General features: G+C 42.9%; 1 protein-coding gene across 1 annotated transcript in view; it reads left to right on the forward strand.

The window, feature by feature from the left end:
• Positions 1-22,452, forward strand: part of LOC137323446 (contactin-associated protein-like 5) — a 630,151-nt gene that overhangs the window by 477,139 nt on the left and 130,560 nt on the right. The window contains exon 23 of the mRNA XM_067986920.1: positions 6,063-6,287. Coding sequence (XP_067843021.1) covers positions 6,063-6,287 — 225 coding nt within the window. The remainder of the gene's footprint in view (positions 1-6,062; positions 6,288-22,452) is intronic.

Raw genomic sequence — 22,452 nt, forward strand, 5'->3', positions numbered from 1 at the left:
AACTTTCCAGTGGCTGGAGTCATACCTAGCATAAAGGAAGATGGTAGTGGTTGTTGGAGGCCAATCATCTCAGCGTCAGGACATTGCTGCAGGAGTTCGTCGGGGCAGTGTCCTAGGCCCAACCATCTTCAGCTGCTTCATCAATGACCTTCCCTCCATCATAAGGTCAGAAATGGGGATGTTCGCTGATGATTGCACCGTGTTTAGTTCCATTCGCAACCCCTCAAATAATGAAGCAGTCCGAGCCCACATGCAGCAAGACCTGGACAACATCCAGGCTTGGGCTGATAAGTGGCAAGTAACATTCGCGCCAGACAAGTGCCAGGCAATGACCATCTCCAACGAGAGTGTCTGACCACATCCCCTTGACATTCAATGGCATTACCATCGCCGAATCCATCAACATCCTGGGGGTCACCATTGACCAGAAACTTAACTGAACCAGCCACATAAATACTGTGGCTACAAGAGCAGGTCAGTGGCTAGGTATTCTGAGGCGAGTGACTCACCTCCTGACTCCCCAAAGCCTTTCCACCATCTACAAGGCACAAGTCAGGAGTGTGATGGAATACTCTCCACTTGCCTGGATGAGTGCAGCTCCAACAACACTCAAGAAGCTTGACACCATCCAGGACAAAGCAGCCCGCTTGATTGACACCCCATCCACCACCATAAACATTCACTCCCTTCACCACCGGCGCACTGTGGCTGCAGTGTGTACCATCCAGAGGATGCACTGCAGCAACTCGGCAAGGCTTCTTCGACAGCACCTCCCAAACCCGCGACCTCTACCACCTAGAAGGACAAGAGCAGCAGGCACATGGGAACAACACCACCTGCACGTTCCCATCCAAGTCACTCACCATCCCGACTTGGAAATATATCGCCGGTCAAAATCCTGGAACTCCCTTCCTAACAGCACTGTGGGAGAACCTTCACCATACGGACTGCAGCGGTTCAAGAAGGCGGCTCACCACCACCTTCTCAAGGGCAATTAGGGATGGGCAATAAATGCTGGCCTTGCCAGCGACGCCCACATCCCATGAACGAATAAAAAAAAAACATAAGGAGACACACTGCACACTGGCACTGAACATCGATTTTACACAAAGTAATAAGGGAAAGAAGATGCTGGATCTTCATAGCAGGTCAATCAACATCTGAAAGAGAAAGACAAGTCAATATATTTTGGTGTGACCTATTATTGGAACTCAAATTTCACACAAAATGTCCTCTCCCAGGTTGCATGTGACCAGCAGTAAATCAACGAGCGGAAACATACTAAAATCATAAAGATAGCCCCCGTTATAACATTTAGTGTTATGCAACAATACAGTAATTACATTTCCCATCTAAAGATGAGCAAAATGAATCAGGAGGATCTGGAAAAGATGATTAATGAAATGGCATTGATGGAACCACAGAAATAGAGCCAAAATATGCCATTGGTCCAATTGTGATTAAAGTATTCATTCTCCATTCATTTCCACATTGAGATTGCTCTTTTTAGTTATTCTAGGTCCTTTATCTTTTATTCATTCTCGGGATGTGGGCGTAACTGGCAAGGCCGGCATTTATTGCCCATCCCTAGTTGCCTTGAGAAGCTGGTGGTGGGCCTTCTCCTTGAACTGCTGCATGTAGCAGTTTGAAACAACTAAAAGGCTTGCTAGACCACTGCAGAGGGCAGTTGTGAGTCACCATATTGGTGTGGGATTGGAGTCACACATAACACAGACCGGGTAAGGACGGCAAGTTTCCTTCCCTAAAGGACATTAGTGAACCAGTTGGGTTCGTATGACAATCGTGATCACTTTAACAGATGACAACTTTTTATTTCCAGATTTTTTTTAAAGTCAATTTAAATTTTCTAACTGCCATGGTGGGATTTGAACTCATGTTCAATGGATTAATAGTCATAGGATCATGGAATGGTTACAGCACGGAAGGAGGCCATTCGGCCCACCAAGTCTGTGCCGGCTCTCTGCAAGCGCAATCCAGCTAGTCACACTCCCCCGCCCTATCCCCATAGCCCTGCCTATTTCTTCCCTTCAAGTACTTATCCAATTCCCTTTTGAAGGCCACGATTGAACCTGCCTCCACCACCCCTTCAGGCAGTGCATTCCAGATCACAACCACTCGCTGTGTAAAAAAGTATTTTCTCATGTCACCTTTGCCAAGCAGCTTAAATCTATGTCCTCTGGTTCTTGACCACTCCACCAATGGGAACAGTTTCTCTCTATCTACTCTGTCCAAACCCTTCATGATTTTGAATACCTCTATCGAATCTCCTCTCAACCTTCTCTGCTCTAAGAAGAACAACCCCAGCTTCTCCAGTCTATGCACATAACTGAAGTCCCTCATCCCTGGAATCATTCTAGTAAATCTCTTCTGCAACCTCTCTCAGGCCATCACATGCTTCCTAAACAGTGGTGCCCAGAACTGGACACAATACTTCAGTTGCGGTCAAACCAGTGTTTTATAAAGGTTCATCATATCCTCTCTGCTTTTGTACTCTCTGCCTCTATTTATAAAACCCAGGATCCCGAATGCTTTCTTAACCGCTTTCTCAACCTGCCCTGCCACCTTCAATGATTTGTGCATATATACCCCCCCTGATTTCTCTGTTCCTGCATCCCTATTAAAGTTGTGCCCAGTAGTTTATATTGCCACTCCTCGTTCTTCCTACCAAAATGTATCATTTCACATCTTTCTGCGTTGAATTTCATCTGCCACGTGTCCACTCATTCCACTAGCCTTCTATGTCCTCTTGAAGTCTATCACTATCGTCCACACTGCTCATTACCCTTTCAAGTTTTGTGTCATCTGCAAATTTTGAAATTGTGCCCTGTACATCCAAGTCATCAATATATGTCAAAAAAAGCAATGGTCCTAGTACCGACCGCGGGGGAACACCACTGTACACCTCCTGCCAGTCTGAAATACAACCATTCACCACTACCCTCTGTTTCCTGTTACATAGCCAATTTCGTATCCATGCTGCCACTGCCCCCTTTATTCCATGGACTTCAACTTTGATGACAAGCCTACTATGCAGCACTTTATCAAACGCCTTTTGGAAGTCCATATACACCACATCAACCGCATTGCCCTCATCGACCCTCTCTGTTACCTCATCAAAAAACTCAATCAAATTAGTTAAACACGATTTGCCTGTAATAAATCCGTGCTGGCTTTCCTTTATTAAATGACACTTGTCTAAGTGACTGTTAATTTTGTCCTGGATTATCGTTTCTAAAAGTTTCCCACTACTGAGGTTAAACTGATTGGCCTGTAGTTGCTGGGTTTATCCTTGCATCCTTTTTTGAACAAGGGTGTAATATTTGCAATTCTCCAGTCCTTTGGCATCACCCCCATATCTAAGGATGATTGGAAGATTATGGCCAGTACCTCTGCAATTTCCACCCTTGCTTCCCTCAGCAACCGAGGATGCATCCCTTTCGGACCAGGTGACTTATCTACTTTAAGTACAGCTCGCCTTTCTAGTACCTCCTCTTCATCCATTTTTAGCCCATCCAGTATCGCAAAAACCTCTTCACTTACGGTGATTTTGGCAGCATCTTCTTCCTTGGTAAAGACAGATGCAAAGTACTCATTTAGTAACTCAGCCATGCCCTCTGCCTCCATGCGTAGATCTCCTTTTTGGTCCCTAGTCGGTCCCACCCCTCCTCATACTACCTGTTTACTGTTTACATGCCTGTAGAAGACTTTTAGATTCCCCTTTATGTTAGCTGCCAGTCTATTCTCACACTCTCTCCTTCCCCTCTTATTTTCTTTTTCGCCTCCCCTCTGAACTTTCTATACTCAGCCTGGTTCTCACTTGTATTATCAATCTGACATCTGTGGTACACCCCTTTTTGCTGCTTCATCTTACTCTTTACCTCTTTTGTCATCCAGGGAGCTCTGGTTTTAGTTGCCCTACCTTTCTCCCTCGTGAGAATGTATCTAAATTGTACCCAAACCATCTCCTTTTTAAAGGCCGTTCATTTTTCAGTTACAGTTTTGCCTGCCAATCTTTGATTCCAATTTACCCGGGCCAGATCTGTTCTCATCCCATTGAAATTGGCCCTCCTCCAAATGAGTATTTTTACTTTGGAGTGGTCCTTGTCCTTTTCCATAACTAATCTAAACCTTATGATACTCTGATCACTGTTCCCTAAATGTTCCCCCACTGACACTTGCTCCACTTGGTCCACCTCATTCCCCAGAACCAGATCCAGCAATGCCTCTTTCCTCATTGGGAAACATACTGGCCAAGAAAGTTCTCCTGAACACACTTCCATAATTCCTCCCTCTCTTTGCACCTTACACTATTACTATCCCAGTCTTCATTAGTAATTCTCTGTAATTTCCCTGCAAATTTGCTTCTCTACATCCTTCCCACCAGTTGGTGGCCTATAGAATACATTCAGTAGTGTAATGGCGCCTCTATTGTTTCATGACTCTAACCAAATGGATCGTGTTCTTGACCCCTCCAGGACATCCTCTCTCTCCAGCACTGCATTTTCTCCTTAATCAATATTGCTTACCCCCCCTCCCCCACCTTTCCTTCCCTATCTTTCCTGAACATCTTGTATCCAGGAATATTTAGTACCCAATCCTGCCCTTTTTTGATCCAGGTCTCTGCTATCGCCACAACATCATATTCCCATGTTGCTCAATGTGCCTGCAGCTCACCAACCTTTACTACACTTCGTGCATTTACATACATGCATTGTAAACCTATCTTAGACCTTCTTGTATTCTCTCTTAGTCTGATCCCATCTAATACCTTACTATTTATTACTCTAGTGCTATCTGTTTCTCCCAATCCTTTGTGCACCTTGTTTTTCTTTTCCAATGCTGCATCCTGGTGCCCACCCCCCTGCCAAAATAGCACTAACGAGCCTACCTGTAAGGACATTGGTCCCAGCTCTATTGAAGTACAACCTGTACAGTCCGGCCTGTACAGGTCCCTCCTCCCCCAGAACTGGTCCCAATGCCCCAGGAATCTAAAGCTCTCCCTCCTGCACCATCCCTCCAGCCACGCATTCATCTGCTCTATCCTCCTATTTCTATACTCACCAGCGCATGTCACCGGGAGTAATCTGGAGATTACTACCTTTAAGGTCCTGCTTATTAATCTCTTTCCTAACCCCCTAAGATCTGTCTGCAGGACCTAATCCCACTTTCTACCTATGTCGTTGGTACCGATATGGATCACGACCTCTGGCTGTTCACCGTTCCCCCTTCAGAATGTTCTGCAGTCGCTCAGTGCCTTGACCCTGGCACCAGGGAGGCAACATATCATCCTGGACTCATGTCTGCGGCCGCAGAAATGCCTGCCTGTTCCCCTAACTATTGAATCCCCTATCACTATTGCTCTCCTGACCTTTCTCTTCGCCCCCTGTACAGCTGAATACTGAATACTGGTTAGAGAGCGAGATGCCCTCAGGGGACCCCTGCACTACCTGCCTGGTCCTCCTTGTTTGTCTGGCGGTCACAAACCCACTACACCATTATGCCCATCATCCTTTTGCTTTAGCTTGGCTAAGTTCAAACCAAACACTTTGCTGACTCCTTGAAGTTGTGTCTACTCAGTTGACAACAGCCCACCGAAGGCTTCTTTCACCTTTTGCTATTGTCCATTTAATGTTTTCCCGATAGTTTTTCAGTCAAAGACTGATTGTAGAAAACTGTTTCCAGTGGCTGATGGGTCGGTAACCAGAGGACAAAGATTTAAGGTAATTGGCAAAAGAACCAGAAGCAAGATGAGGAGAATTTTTTTTACGCAGCAAGTTAGTTTATGATCTGGAATGCACTGCCTGAAGGGATGGTGGAAACACGTTCAATAATAACTTTCAAGGGAATTGGATATATACTTAAAGGGGAAAAATTTGCAGGGCTCTGGGGAAAGAGCAGGGGTGTAGGACTAATTGGATAGCTCTTTCAAAGAGCCAGCACAGGCATGATGGGCTGAATGGCCTCCTTTTGTGCTGTATCATTCTATGATTGGTTGCAGTATATCAAACCTATGCTGAACTTCTTCACCTTCTTGATTTCAGAGGTTTCTGCACTCTTGGAAGCTGGGACGTCTGTGATCTATAGTTTCCACGAATCATATGGAATTGCCAAAAATGTAAGCACCCACTTATCTGCCATCTACTCAGACATGACGCTTTCCAGGGAGAACATTGTATTCAGCTTTCGGACCACTCACATACCGAGCGTACTGCTATACGTGGACTCCTATTATCAGGAATATTTGGCAGCAGTTTTGTGCAGTAATGGTAAGTAAAGATACATGCTGAATTGTTAAAAGAGTTATGTCTATTGCCAACCAACAGAAAATATGTTAAAATTTTATTTAAAATTACTTTTTTTTATTAATTTGCCTACACAATAGCTGTGAGTTCACTCCCAACAAAAAAATAATTTATTGACCCTGAAGTGCTTTGAAACATCCCGAGGATGTGAAAGTGCTACAAAAATGCAAGTTCTCCATGATTATCAGATCGATCACAATACAGAAAATAAGAGATGGATAAGAAGGAAGATCGATGTTAAATTGCACAGAGGTACCAATATGGAACATCTCCATGGCCCAGTAATCTGCAAATATAGGGAAAACCTGATTTTCCAGTGGTTCTTGAACCTGGACAATAGTCAGTCAAAGAAAGGTACACTCACTGTAGTTTCATCAATCAAAAGTAATTATTTAATGATATAATTCATACAAGCATGCATGAAGCAAAATCAAACAATACTTATGACCTTACTCTACCCGTTATCCGTTTTGATATACATCAGTTCAGACCATACGCAATGATCTCAAACCATCAGAATGTGTACCTTTGTGTACACTTAGTAGTTCACTACATGATTATTTAATGATTAAACAATTCACACAAATATCAGGCATATCATGCAATATGTACAACCTGAGAGACCAAGGATCTTTGTATCAAGGTCTTTAAAATGATCAGCTTTATGGCACTTGAAGTTCCTTTCTTCCTGTAGCTGGACCTTCCTGTAAGCTCTTCGACTGCAGTGAGACTGTTTTGGTCGCAAAGTCTTCTTTTTATATTGTTTTGGACTAAAGGGACGTAGGATTGGGAGAAAGTGTCATTCCTTTTGTCCAATCACTCCCTTTGTTACTTGGCTTCATCCATTACTAGGTCTTTTTGATGTACATCAGTTCATACCATATGCAATGATCTCAAACCATCGGAACGCGAAGGGCCCCCTCTTATCTTTGCTTAGACTCTTTCATGCAATGATCAGAATGTGTGGCCCTTTTTCTCTATTAACAGTCTAGGTTTATAATCGTGTTGTCTTCGATTCTAAGGCTTCAAAGATTTCTTCCCTCCTCTTATCGGTTATTTTTACAAGCCCCTTTATAAACTTCAAATTCTTTCAAAGCCTTTCAAATTCTGGCAGTTGTTCTATGTTTGCAGTTTCAAATGTAATGTTTAAAAGGGACACAGTTAACCCTTTTGTACAAATGTAAAGACTGTTCAATTAAAAGGGGTTTTTAACCCCATAGTCCCTCCTCAAGTGGGGCTGTCTGATCTTCTCCTGACCCACTTCATACCTTGAGCATTGTCCTTGGTCGTTAGGTTTTTATCATTGACTCCCGCTTAGGACGGGTTTGCCATGACATACGCAAAAAGAATATTTCCTTTCCATGTTTTTTAATTAAATGTCGCATTACACATAAGCGAATTATCATAATAAACACTAGTATACATTGCGTACATATTAAAGCCAAACTAATCATTTTGGCCAAAGAGTGTTGTCCCATATTATGTATTGTTTCCCACCACTCATGGACACCTAGCTGTTGTATCTTTTGCTCTATAAGCGCATTGACTTGTTTCATTTTAACCAGTTGGTGAAGTGAGACGTGTGAATGTGCCAGCGTGGACTTAAGACTTAATGATAATGGAGGAACAGAGTGACCAAAGGGTACTGTGGCTTTTAATGCCTCTTCCTGTTGGGTTGAGATTAACATGAATGTCTGTTACATTGTGTGGTCGCATTGGCATGAGAATACGTTCCCCAACCTGAGTAATTTCTGCGGGGTGAGAGAGAAAGGGGAATAAGTGATAGGACAGATAGTAGTACCATGCCTGAATGTAACATCACTAGTGGTTATACAATATTGACCACAGGTTTGAAAGGCCACGTGTGTACCAACCCACCTACTGGTAACTTTCACCAGGCATTCCCCAAGGTGAACCCATAGGTAGACATAGTCCACTGGAGTATGTCATATCGAAAAATCCAGGTCTCAGACACCAGTCTACAACAAGGCAAGTCCATCCCATTCCATACCCCTTATCAGATGTTTGGGGAAGGTGGTGAGTTATTTAAAGGTATCTCCCTCAAGCTTACCCACTGACTGTAGGCTAAAAACTTCAACAGTGGGAGAACCATTTTTCCCGTAATGGTATTATATGGTTTCTAAAACAGATATACCGTTCCATAGCTTCTAACCTTACATAGGTCTGCTTTATACCATGCTGTAAATGTTTATCAGTAACCCATTTTGGGATCTTGTTATTCTCTATATCTTTCAATCCTTGTTGTATCTGATTTAATACAAAGCCTCCATATATGCTGCAAATAATGGCTTTGGATACATTCTGGACCTTATACACTCGTTTACTTCCATTGATTATGTCATTTACTCCAGCCATTATTTACTCCATGCCTTTTTTTATTTCGACTATCGATACTGTACTCTGTTGGGCATCATATGTCAGATCTCTATCCACCTTATTCATGTCTTTTAAAATACCCTTCAGTTGTTTCTGCATCGATTCATCATGTTCCCATATTGATTCAATATCTAATCTATTCCATGCTGCAGTGCCTGCAGTAGCCCCAATACTTATCCACTCTGCTGTTTCCCTTTCATGTATTTTAAAGCCCCCGGTATGTGAGGATGGGGGGGGCCACACTTGGTCTAAATCCTGACCTGCATTTCATTGGTGGAAGTCATGTACTATTTCTTGCAGCATTGCACTATATAATTTACTGTGGGCTTGATAACATAGTCTTTATGGAAAGGCTATCTCTGATAGGGGTACCAACTAATAACGGACATCATTACGAACTCCTTACCTTATCATTTTATAACCATTCACGAATTCAAAAAGTCACCAGATGGTTTCCAAGTCCTGGATTTAGGGTTGGGTAGGGTGGCTCCCTAGCCTTGGTCCCAATTTCATTATTAACTCAGAGGAACCCAACCCTGAATTTGGAAATCCAAATTTCTATGTCCTTCTTTACTTTAATTGTGCTTAACTCTATCCTGATTGTTTGTTAATTAGAGGGTTTCTCTATGGAAAATGTATCAGTGCCTTAGTTAAAAGATTTTCTCACTCTCCTGAGCCACATTAACCATTTCATCTCCCCCTGCATGGTCCCGATATCTCGGGTAGTGGCCAGGCTATCAAATGCAGTTTTCTCATTGTTCAGTATAGGCAAGGACACAAACATTTCCAAGAGAAAGCTATCAATTAACTATTTCATCTCATTCATCAGATCTCTAGAGGAACGTTACTTTCCAATACAATAGTTACATTAACCCTTAAAACATAGACAATGTTCTCAACCTGGTCCAAGTTATGCTTAACCCATTTTTGTTTATTTTTACTAAACTCTTCTTGGACCTTTTATTTTCCAAAATAGCTTGATTCCATTTTATCATTTCAAAATTATCCCAGTTCTAGAAAGCAATATTGTTACACTGACAGGACTTGTCAATGTACAATTTTATTTCCCCAAAATACTCCCTCTAATACGCAGCACTAGACAGGAATCACTTAGACGAGATTCTTTTGTTCCAAGTAAATTTGATCATCCCCTTAAATTTCAAGTAAATTTTCCCTTCTCAAGTGCTTGAACAGCAATTCATATCAATTGTCTTATCAATTTCATAAACAAATTATACCCAGGCTTGGTGATTTTACAATAGAGACAGAAGTACTTGTAATTACTCCCCTATTTCCCTTCCTCTGAATTGGTTAAAGTTGAGCCTTTGAGAGGCAAAGTCTTAGTCCAAATATTACCATGCTGTGACATTTGATATCTGCTGATGTCTGCAGATAAGGTCTTAAATTCTTAACACCACTGGATCACTTCCTGCACCAACACTTTTAAGGTCCCGAAAACCATTGTCCCCTGTTTTTAAAAGGAAAGCAAAACAGAAAATCCATTGTGGCTCCTCTTGAGAGCCGAAGGGGTTAAAAATAACAAACAATTCATTAATTTCCTTCTGTCACCCTTTACCCTGGGTCCAGAGAGGGCTCCATGCACCTTTCCATGAATGAATCTAGTCACCTCACTCCAGGAGAAATCTTCAGAAAAAGGAGCACAGAAATAATGCCCAATATTTCCTTCTATCACCTTGGGGAAATATCCACTTAAATCAAGAAACTTAAAAATCTTATACGCTTGACTAAAGCACTGCAACAATAGCACTAAATAATCTATTTTAAAGAATAATCCCTTTAAACTGAAACCCAGAAAAACATGTGAGAGACTGCCTAGCTTTTTTTGTCCTATCTTCCAAGTTCCTCTCTCTCTCTCTTCGAACTCATTAAGTAAGAGTGAAACTGTTTGTTCCTTAATGAGTTTGTGACTCAGCAGATTAAAATGCTGGAAGCTCAAAAGGCAATTAACTCCACCTGGCGCTTTGTAAACATTTAAATTGATTCAAAATACCACGCGTCTTTAATTTAAACTTTATAAAACTATCAGCTTTTAGCTGTAATCCAATTAAAACAAAATACTTTGAAGAAGTTCAAATTGATCTTTTTCAAAAAAGGCTTTATGCTGTTAAAACAGTGATAACTTGCACAAAGATCCTAATATAATTAAATTCTGGATAATAAATTTCAGTTTCTCTCTGACTTCCAATTTTCAAAACATGTGCCATGAAGGCACAAAAATTTTACCAATTTTTATCCATCCGTAGGAATTGAAAATCTGTTAAAACAGCAAAAATTGATAATAACATCATTATTAACTTTAAATATTCTGTGAAAAAAATTGATAATACAATCCAACTACATGATACCTTTAGATCGTTATCATAGAGGTAGCAGAGAGCCTTTAAATCATTCTTTCTTCCCCTCACTGTCACTTTGTTTTGACCAGTCAATCATCAGATCAAAGGATGCTGCCAGTTTGCTAACAGCTATCACATTTCACAACCAAGATGAACTGTCCCAATATTTTAACACATCAATTCGCACTCACCAATACTCATCAGAACTTAAACTTCAAATCATTAAGCATTTAAAAAATTAAAAATGTCATTTTTTTAATGTATGTGATAATCTCATGTGTGGAATTAGGGACTATAAATGACCATAACCAGAATTTCACTGTGGCCGCAATAAGAGTCTGGTTTTCACAATTTAACACCTCAATAACTCCAATTTCATTCAACAATATCTTAAATTTAACCCCACACAGAATAGATAAAATGATCATAATAGCACGTTCTTCCTAAAACCCAGTAAATTACATCATCATCAAAAGCAAAATACTGTGGATGCTGGAAATCTGAAATAAAACAGAAAATGCTGGAAATACTCAGTAAGCCAGACAACATCTCTGGAGAAAGAAACAGAGTTAACGTTTCAGTTCGATGACCCTTCGTCACAACTGGAAGAAGTTAAAGATTTAACAGTTTTTAAGCTAGTAAAGAGCCAGGGAAAGGTAGGGGGAGGTAGGGGAGGTGAGGAAAGAACCAAAGGGAAGTTCTGTGATATGTTGGAGGCCAGGAGTGATTAAATGACAAAAGGGATAATGGTGCAAGGCAAAAGGGTGTGGTAATAGGACAAGTAAAGAAACAAAAGATGGGTCTAGAGGAGCTATAAATGGCAACAGCAGAACTATTACCAGTGGTTAGAGAATCTAACCACCTCCCCTTGACATTCAATGGCATTAACATTGCCGAATCCCCCACCATCAACATCCTGGGGGTCACCATTGACCAGAAACTTTACTGGACCTGCCACATAAATACTGTGGCTACAAGAGCAGGTCAGAGGCTGGGTATTCTGCGGCGAGTGACTCACCTCCTGGCTCTCCAAAGCCTTTCCACCATTTACAAGGCACAAGTCAGGAGTGTTATGGAATTCTCTCCACTTACCTGGATGAGTGCAGCTCCAACAACACTCAAGAAGCTCGACACCATCCAGGACAAAGCAGCCCACTTGATTGGCACCCCATCCACCACCCTAAACATTCACTCCCTTCACCACCGGCGCACAGTGGCTGCAGTGTGTACCATCCACAGGATGCACTTCAGCAACTCGCCAAGGCTTCTTCGACAGCACCTCCCAAACCCACAACCTAAACCACCTAGAAGGACAAGGGCAGCAGGCACATGGGAACAACACCTGCACATTCCCCTCCAAGTCACACACCATCCCAACTTGGAAATACATCACCGTTCCTTCATCGTCACTGGGTCAAAATCCTGCAACTCCCCACTAACAGCACTGTGGGAGAACCTTCATCACATGGACTGCAGCAGTTCAAGAAGGCGGCTTACCACCACCTTCTCAAGGGCAATTAAGGATGGGCAATAAATGCTGGCCTCGCCAACAACACCCATATCCCATGAACGAATAAAAAAAATTACCTGCTATCCAAAAAAAAATGGGAGCAGTGGTTATGATCTGAAGTTATTGAAATCAACCTTGAGTCCGGAAGGTTGTAAAGTATATTATCTTTCATGTCATTCTTTCTTCAAGTGCCTTACCAAAAATCTGTAAAAATACTGAATATAACTGAAGAAAAAGTTAGCTTTCACAGTTAAAGTAAATCATTGTAACAGTCTTTGTCTTGAAGAGGGCGGAGCCACAGCTCAAAACATTCACAAAGGCTTTTGAAAGAGACAGTACACATTCTTTAGCTTGTGAGCCTCTCCCTTTCTCCTATATTCCAAAATAGCCTAATGAACCCTTGATATAGTTTTCCACGACTGCCAAACTGGGGTAGAGCTTGGCTAGACTTCCCCTCCTCCTGGGTGCTGCCTTCCTGCGATGGGGGTTTTTACAATTTCTGGCAAAATGTCCCATTTTACCTCAATTGTAACATTCCTTACCAGCGCAGGGATTTATTCTGAGCCCCTTTCCTTTAGGGCCCTTTTTTCTCATGCTGGAGCTCGCATGGTACAGCTAATTCCTTGTTTTACTTGCAGTGCTTTTTCTAATTCAGCTATCTTACATTTACAATGGGAATGGGATGTTTCTGGACCTCTACAGCTTTCTTTCTTGGCACTCATCTGTACTCATATGGCTGCCTTTAGGTCCAACCACTGCAGCGCTACTTTTTGTTAATTGCTCTAAAGCTCATTTTAAGTTTGCTGACTTCGGGTCAAATAATTTTCTTTAACTGCTGCCTGAGTTTGAAAGTACTCTACGTGGAGTCTAGATACATTTTTCACTATTCTGTCCCTCCTGTTTCCAATTATCCAGTGTCTTCCCCAATTCCTTCTTCAGATTAGATATCTCTGTTTCTAAACCTTGTTTTTCCTTCTCATCACTTTCTTTTTGTTTACTGAAGGCAAGTAGCTCTACGACTTTAGCCTGTTCCTTTAATTTCGGCCTTCTAACATACGTATCCACCGAACATCGTATGTTTCGAAGGGGTCCTGTACTGGGTACCATTCCTCTCTCCTTGGTAACTTCTTTGCTATCTATTTTATGAACTGCCACTTCAATTTTTATATTCCATCCGCCTCTATTATTTTCTGCTCGAATGTTGTCCTTTAACCTTCCCATTATACCTTCCACCCTCCTCTGCCCAGAAAATTCTGTTCTTGCGAGGACATTGTACACAGTATTTTTAACCCTTGCTGCTAGGACACAATATTTCACGCTCTTCATCTGATTATGTCAGGTCCCATCTGAGGTGCCATTTCTGTAGGGAAAACCTGATTTTCCAGCGATTCTTGAACCTGGACAATAGTCAGTCAAAGAAAGTCACACTCACTGTATATTCTTTAAACAAAAGTAATTATTTAATGATATAATTCATACGAGCATGCATGAAGCAAAATCAAACAATACGTAATACCTTAGTAGTTCACAATGTGAGTACTTAATGTTTGAACAATTCATACAAACATCAGGCAAATCATACAACATATACAACCTGAGAAACCAAGGATTTTTGCATCAAGGCCTTTAAAGTGATCAGCTTTTCAGCACTTGAAGTTCCTTTCTTCCTGTAGTTGGACCTTCCTGTAAGCTCTTCGACTGCAGTGAGACTATTTTCGTCGCAAAATTTTACATTGTTTTGGAACAGTGGGTCGTAGATTTGGGAGAAAGTGTCATTCTTTTTGTCCAATCACTCCCTTTATTACGAGGCTTCATCAATTACTGGGTCTTCTTGATATACCTTAGTTAAGACCTTGTGCAATGATCTCAAACCATCAGAATGTAGAGGGCCCCCTCTTATCTTTGTTTAGACACTTTCATGATGTGGAGATGCCGGTGATGGACTGGGGTTGACAATTGTAAACAATTTTACAACACCAAGTTATAGTCCAACGATTTTTATTTGAAATCTACAAGCTTTCGGAAGTTTCCTCCTTCCTCAGGTAAATGTTCAGGAGCTCCTTGAAGCCTACGCATTTATACATCACAGAACAATACATGGTGTTTACAGACTGCCCCTGCAACTGCCCGTTGCCAAGGCAATCACCGTGTTCAGACAGAGAGGTGTCACCGACAGAACCCCCGAATACACATTCAACAAAAAAACCGGAGCATGGTACATTGGCGAGACCATGCAGACCCTGCGACAATGGATGAACGGACACCGCGCAACAATCGCCAGACAGGAGGGTTCCCTCCCAGTCGGGGAACACTTCAGCAGTCAGGGATATTCAGCCACCGATCTTCAGGTAAGCGTTCTCCAGGGCGGCCTTCGAGACACACGACAACGCAAAATCGTCGAGCAGAAATTGATAGCCAAGTACCGCACCCATGAGGACGGCCTCAACCGGGATCTTGGGTTCATGTCACGCGACACGTTACCCCACTAGCGAACAAAAGCTATCTGTTTTTAATATAATGGGTCATTTGCTGGCTTTCTCTGCCTTCCGGATGTTTCTGCCTCTCTCTCTCTCTGTTTTTTTTTCCTGTTTGTTTTTTTGTTGAATGTGTATTCGGGGGTTCTGTAGGTGACACCTCTCTGTCTGAACACGGTGATTGCCTTGGCAACGGGCAGTTGCAGGGGCAGTCTGTAAACACCATGTATTGTTCTGTGATGTATAAATGCGTAGGCTTCAAGGAGCTCCTGAACATTTACCTGAGGAAGGAGGAAGCCTCCGAAAGCTTGTAGATTTCAAATAAAAATCGTTGGACTATAACTTAGTGTTGTAAAATTGTTTACAATAGACACTTTCAAGCAGACTCAGAATGTGTGGCCCTTTCTTCTCTATACACTGGCTAGGTTTATAGTCATGTTGTCTCTGATTCTAAGGCTTCAAAGATTTCTTCCCTCCCTTTATCAGCCATTTTTACAAGCCCCATTATAAACTTCTGAAAGCCCTTCAAATTCTGGCAGTTGTTCTGTGTTTGCAGTTTCAAACGTAATGTTTAAAAGGGACACAGTTAACCCTTTCATTCAAGTGTAACATTGTTCAATTAAATAGGGGTTTCTAACCCCACACAAATTCAAAGTAGAACTAAATGCACTCAAATGGAAACACGGAAAGTAACAATTAGCTAGCGAGGGCTTGAAGGACCCAAAACTGACTAATAATTTTACCTTGCAAATATATAATTGCTTTCAAACATTGGCTGGACATTGGCAGACTGTTGCAGACCAGTAGGAAAACCTTGCTATATGGACAAAGAAGGCAGCAGATTATTGGTTACAGAAAAGGACAAATAAAAATGGATCACTCCCAGAACGTTAAAAGACCAGAGCCAGTAGTAGGCGGAGGAGGGGCTGCAAGATTCTACCAGAGAGCACTTCCTATAAAAGACAATGGTGGAATGACTTTGACTACAGAAGAAAACTAAATCAAACGATGGTCAGAACGCTTACAAGAAAGTAATAGATGTGAACCGCAGGAGAAGCTGAAGGTTACAAGAGACCAATAAAAGAACCTGAAGTAATAACAAGGCAATTTGAACTTGAAAAAGCAAAGGAAGCCATAAAGAAGATGGGAACTGAATAGGAACAGCAAGGGGGAGAGAAAAAGAGCTGAAGGAGTGAAGAGAGACCCAGCTAGAATATTAAAATAAAAAGTAGGAGGATCGAACCTGGACAAGAGATAAATCAATGGGGAGGAATAGACTATCCCGAGAATTACAGAAATGAATAAATGAAAGAACTTGCATTTATATAGTGCCTTTCATGACCTCAGGCTATCCCAAAGCGCTTCACAGCCAATGAAATACATTTGAAATGTAGTCACTGTTATAAAGTAGGGAAATGCACCATGTCTATAAAATAATGAGGGGCATAGATAAGGTAGATAGTCAAAATCTTTTCCCAAAGGTAGGGGAGCCTATAACGAGGGGGCATAGATTTAAGGTGAGAGGGGAGAGATACAAAAGGGTCCAGAGGGGCAATTTTTTCACTCAAAGGGTGGTGAGTGTCTGGAATGAGCTGCCAGAGGCAGTAGTAGAGGCGGGTACAATTTTGTCTTTTAAAAAGCATTTGGACAGTTACATGGGTAAGATGGGTATAGAGGGATATGGGCCAAGTGCAGGCAATTGGGACTAGCTTAGTGGTATAAACTGGGCGACATGAACATGTTGGGCCGAAGGGCCTATTTCCATGTTGTAAACTTCTATGATTCTATGATTCTATGTCAATTTGCAAACAAAGTCCCACAAATAGCAATGAGATAAATGACCAAATAATCTGTTTTAGTGATTTTGGTTGAGGAATAAAGGTTGGCCAGGACACCAGGAGAGCTCCCCTGCTCTTTTTCAAAGATCTTTTACATCCACCTGAGCAGGCAGATGGGACCTCAGTTTAATATCTCATCTAAAATACAAAACCTCCAACATAAAGCACTCCCTCAGTACTGCACAGAAGTGTCAGCCGCAATCAAGTGCTCAAGTCTCTGGAGTGGGGCTTGAACCCATGATCTTCTCACTCAGAGGTGAGAGGGCTGCTGCTGAGCCAAGACTAACACCGAATGGGAGGGAATGGACCCCACTGGGAAATAAATTAATGAATGGGAGGGAATGGATCCTGCAGGGAAATAAATACTATACTTGGATAGATATGTTGGATGAATGCCTGTTATATCCAAAAGGTCTGAATGGACATGCATCTGAATCAGGCTTGTATCTAAGATGAGGGAAAGAAAATATTCAATTGCTGGAAATCTGAAATATAAACAGAAACAATGTACACAGCAGGTCAGTCAGCATCTGAAAGAGAATGACAAGATAGCATTTGTGTTTGGACTCTTTATTAGAAGACTATTGCATATAAGGGAGCTTGTTACTTAGGGGGTGTTTACATTACTTTTCTAAGTTTTCCACGGTTCTTCCACCAAGCTGGGGAAATTCTCTCCCTAAGTGTTAATAAGATGAATTCAGTGATCCCACACTCCCAGTGTGGAGCCATGCACAAAGGGAGCACAAGTCAGAGATGGGGTTATAACACTGTCATGCCGATTCTCCAGCCCATGCTTCCTTTGAGTGCTACTGCCCACTGAGAGATTGGGATCACTATAGTCATCCTATAGTATAAGGAGGGAACTTAGAACCAATGTGCAGAGACAGGGTTAGGAAACTGAACTGTTGAGTTATCAGATTTCGATAGAAACGATACAGAATTACGTTGAATGTACAGCACAGAAACAGACTATTCGACCCAACGTTAATGCTCCACACAAGCCTCCTCCCTCTCTATTTCATCTAACCCTAGCAGGATACCCTTCTATTCCTTTCTCCTTATGTGCTTATCTAGCTTCCCCTTAAATGCATCTATGCTATTTGCCTCAACTATTGCTTGTTCCACATTCTTACCACTCTTCGGGTAATGAAGTTTCTCCTGAATTCGATATTGGATTTATTAGCGACTATCTTATAACAATGACCTCTAGTTTTGGACACCTCCACAAGTGGAAACATCTTTTCTGCATCTACTCTATCGAATCCTTTCATTATCTTAAAGACCCCTATCGGCCCCCCCACCCCCAATAGTAACTTTCTAGAGAAAAGAGCCCCGATCATTTTTGCACCTTCTCCAATGACTCGATACCCTTTTTGTAATATGGAGACCAGAACTGTGCACAATACTCCAAGTACTGTCTTACCGAGATTCTATACAAGTTTAACATACCTTCTCCGCTTTTCAATTCTATCCCTCTAGAAATGAACCCCAGTGCTTGGTTTGCTTTTATTAACCTGCATCGCTACTTTTAGTGATTTGTGTATCTGTACCCTGAGATCCCTTTGCTCCTCTACCTCATTTGGACTTACTATCCAAGCAATATATGGCCTCCTTATTCTTCCTACCAAAATGCACCACCTCACACTTATCTATATTGAAATTAATTTGCCAATTACACGCCCATTCTGCAAGTATATTAATGTCTTCTGCATTTTAACGCATGTTTCCTTTGTATTAACCACACCCCCCAATTTGGTGTCATCCACAAATTTTGAAATTCTGATTCCCAAGTCCAAATCGTTGATATAAGTTGTGAACAACAGTGGTCCCAGCACCAATCCCTGTGGAAAACCACTTCCCACCTTTTGCCAGCCTGAGTGGCTATCCTTAACTCCTACTGTCTATTTTCTGTTTCGTAGCCAGCTTGCTACCTGTTACCATTCTGCTACCTGTCCCCTGACTCTAAATGCTCTGACCTTAGTCATGAGTCTACAATGCAATACTTTATCGAAGGCTTTTGAAAATCCAAATACATTACATCTACTACAATATCCTTAGCCACCCTTTCTGTTACTTCTTCAAAGAATTCAATAAGGTTGGCCAAGCATGATTTTCCCTTCTGAAATCCGTGCTGACTATTCTTTGTTATATTTTCATTTTCTGGAAGTTTTTCTATCACATCTTTGAGTAAAGGTTCCATTATCTTTCCTAACACCGCCATTAAGCTAACTGGTCTATATTTCCCTTGACTTGTTCTAGCTCCCTTTTCAAATATAGGAATAATATTAGCTGTCTGCCAGTCCTCTGGCACTATTCCCTTTTCTAATGAATTTATATATATATGTATATATGTAATAGTAACTTTCCAAATGATGCGCATTTGAATTTTTACACTGATCATAACTAATGATTATTTTGCCATAGACAGTGTCCCAAGGTTTTGCTGATCCAGTGGTGTATCTTGTGTTATTTTTAAGGGCACCTTATTTGAGAGGAGCTGGATGGCGTAGTGAATTAGAACACAGTCCTTCAATTGTGAGGGATGGGGTTGTATCCAGATCAGCCTAAAGGAGTGTGCATTTGCTTTAAGCCATTTTAAAGTGCTTGCAGAAATATCAGCCCGAGGCCTTTTGAATCCAATTCCCAGCGAGTGCAGAACCATACCACAAAGTGTCCATAATTACGCACTAACTGACATTAAATTAATAACCCATACAGAAGAGCCTTTAGGATGAGAGAGAGATTGCCCACAGGGAACGGTCTTTATTAGGCTTCACTGTCTACTGCGTGCAATGTCCATCCCTTTTTCCAGTGAAACTGCCACTTCCAAAGTAGAGGGGCCAAAATTACTCCAGTAGGAGTGCAGCGGCTCCCGGTCCGGCAATGCCTCAATTTTAAAATTCTCATCCTTATTTTCAAATCCCTCCCTGTCCTTGCCCCCTCCCTATCTCTGTAACCTCCTCCAGCCCTAGAACCCTCCGAGTTCTCTGCGGTCCTCCAATTCTGGCCTCTTGTGCATCCCTGATTTTCATCGCTTCACCATTGGTGGCCGTGCCTTCAGCTGCCTAGGTCCTAAGCTGTGGAATTCCCTCCCTAAACCTCTCCGCCTCTCTACCTCTCTCTCCCCCTTTCAGACGCTCCTTAAAACCTATCTCTTTGACCAAGCGTTTGATCACCTGTCCTAATATCTCTTTATGTGGCTCGGTGTCAAATTTTGTTTGATTACACTCCTGTGAAGCGCCTTGGGACGCTTTACCACGTTAAAGGCGCTATAGAAATGCAAGTTGTTGTTTGTTGTTGTGGAAGGGCCCAGAATTTGGCTATGACCTGGATAAGCCATGAGCCAGACCCGGGAGTTCCCACTGGGCCTTGTAAGGGGCAGAACCTCCACCTGTCCCTTTACAAGGCCAGTGACGCCAAGGAAGTGAAGCTGTTCGGTGGCGAGGAGGTGCGCAATCTCACAAAAAAAATTAGAATTTTAATATTTTGATGTTTCTGTTGGATGTTGTTAGACTCCTGGTAGTGTTTCATCAGCAACAGAACCACTTGTGTGAAACAGTTATGTTCACTGATGTGAAAAAATTGAGATTAAAGAAGGCAATGTGCCAGCCACTATTAGTACAATCCTCGGCAATGTGCTTAATTTGAAGGGAAAATGTTTGTCTACAGATCAGCTGTGTGTATAAACAGAGTGGAGTAGACATTGTCAAATCTATATTGAAATCCATGTAAAGGAATAGGAATAAGAGGAATACTTATATACAGCAGGGATTGCAAGTATCAGAGCTGTATAACGAGTGAGCTTGGCTAATTTTTAATTTTTCCACTCTCTCTCACCTACTCATTCATTCTCATTCAGTCATTTCTACTCATTCAACTCACTCACTCACTCACTCGCTAACCCACTCATTCACTCACCCATTCACCCACTCACCCATTCACTTACCCATCCACTCACTCATTCACCCAAACACTTACGCACCCATTCACCCACCCACTCACCCACCTACTCACTCACCCACCCACTCACTTACTCACCCACTCACCCACCCACTTATTCACCCACTCACTCACCCATTCACCCGCCCACTCACCCACCTACTCACTCACCCACCCACTCATTTACTCACCCACCCATTCATTCACCCACTCACTCATTCACCCACTCACTCACCCACCCACTCACTTACTCACCCACTCATTTACTCACCCACCCATTCATTCACCCACTCACTCATTCACCCACTCACTCACCCACCCACTCACTTACTCACCCACTCACTCATTCACCCACTCATCACCCACCCACTCATTCACCCACTCACTCACCCACCCACTCATTCACCCACTCACTCATTCACCCACTCACTCACCCACCCACTCACTCATTCACCCACTCACTCACCCACTCACTCACCCACTCACTCACCCACTCACTCACTCATTCACCCACTCACTCACCCACTCACCCACTCATTCACTTACTCACTCACTCACCTACCCACTCACCCATTCACACACTCACTCACCCACTCACTCACACACTCACTCATTCACCCACTCACTCACCCACCCACTCACTCACCCACTCACCCACCCACTCACTCATTCACCCACTCACTCACCCACCCACTCACTCACCCACTCACCCACCCACTCACTCATTCACCCACTCACTCACCCACTCACCCACTCATTCACTTACTCACTCACTCACCCACCCACTCACCCATTCACACACTCACTCACCCACTCACTCACACACTCACTCATTCACCCACTCACTCACCCACCCACTCACTCACCCACTCACCCACTCACTCACTCACTCACCCACTCACTCACCCGCTCACTCACCCACCCACTCACTCACTCATTCACCCACTCACTCACCCACCCACTCACTCACCCACCCACTCACTCACCCACTCACCCACCCACTCACTCATTCACCCACTCACTCACCCACTCACCCACTCATTCACTTACTCACTCACTCACCCACCCACTCACCCATTCACACACTCACTCACCCACTCACTCACACACTCACTCATTCACCCACTCACTCACCCACCCACTCACTCACCCACTCACCCACTCACTCACTCACTCACCCACTCACTCACCCGCTCACTCACCCACCCACTCACTCACTCATTCACCCACTCACTCACCCACCCACTCACTCACCCACTTACTCACTCACTCACCCACTCACTCACTCACCCACTCACTCACTCACCCACTCACTCACTCACTCACCCGCTCACTCACCCACCCACTCACTCACTCATTCACGCACTCACCCACCCACTCACTCACTCACTTATTCACCCACTCACTCACCCACTCACTCACTCACCCACTCACTCACTCACCCACTCACTCACTCATTCACCCACTCACTCACTCATTCACCCACTCACTCACCCACTCATTCACTTACTCACTCACTCACCCACCCACTCACCCCCCACTCACTCACCCACCCACCCACTCACTTACTCACTCACTCACCCACCCACCCACTCACTCACCCACTCACTCACC

This window comes from Heptranchias perlo, chromosome 7 (genome assembly GCF_035084215.1).
Source record: "Heptranchias perlo isolate sHepPer1 chromosome 7, sHepPer1.hap1, whole genome shotgun sequence".
In the NCBI taxonomy this organism is placed as follows: domain Eukaryota; kingdom Metazoa; phylum Chordata; class Chondrichthyes; order Hexanchiformes; family Hexanchidae; genus Heptranchias; species Heptranchias perlo.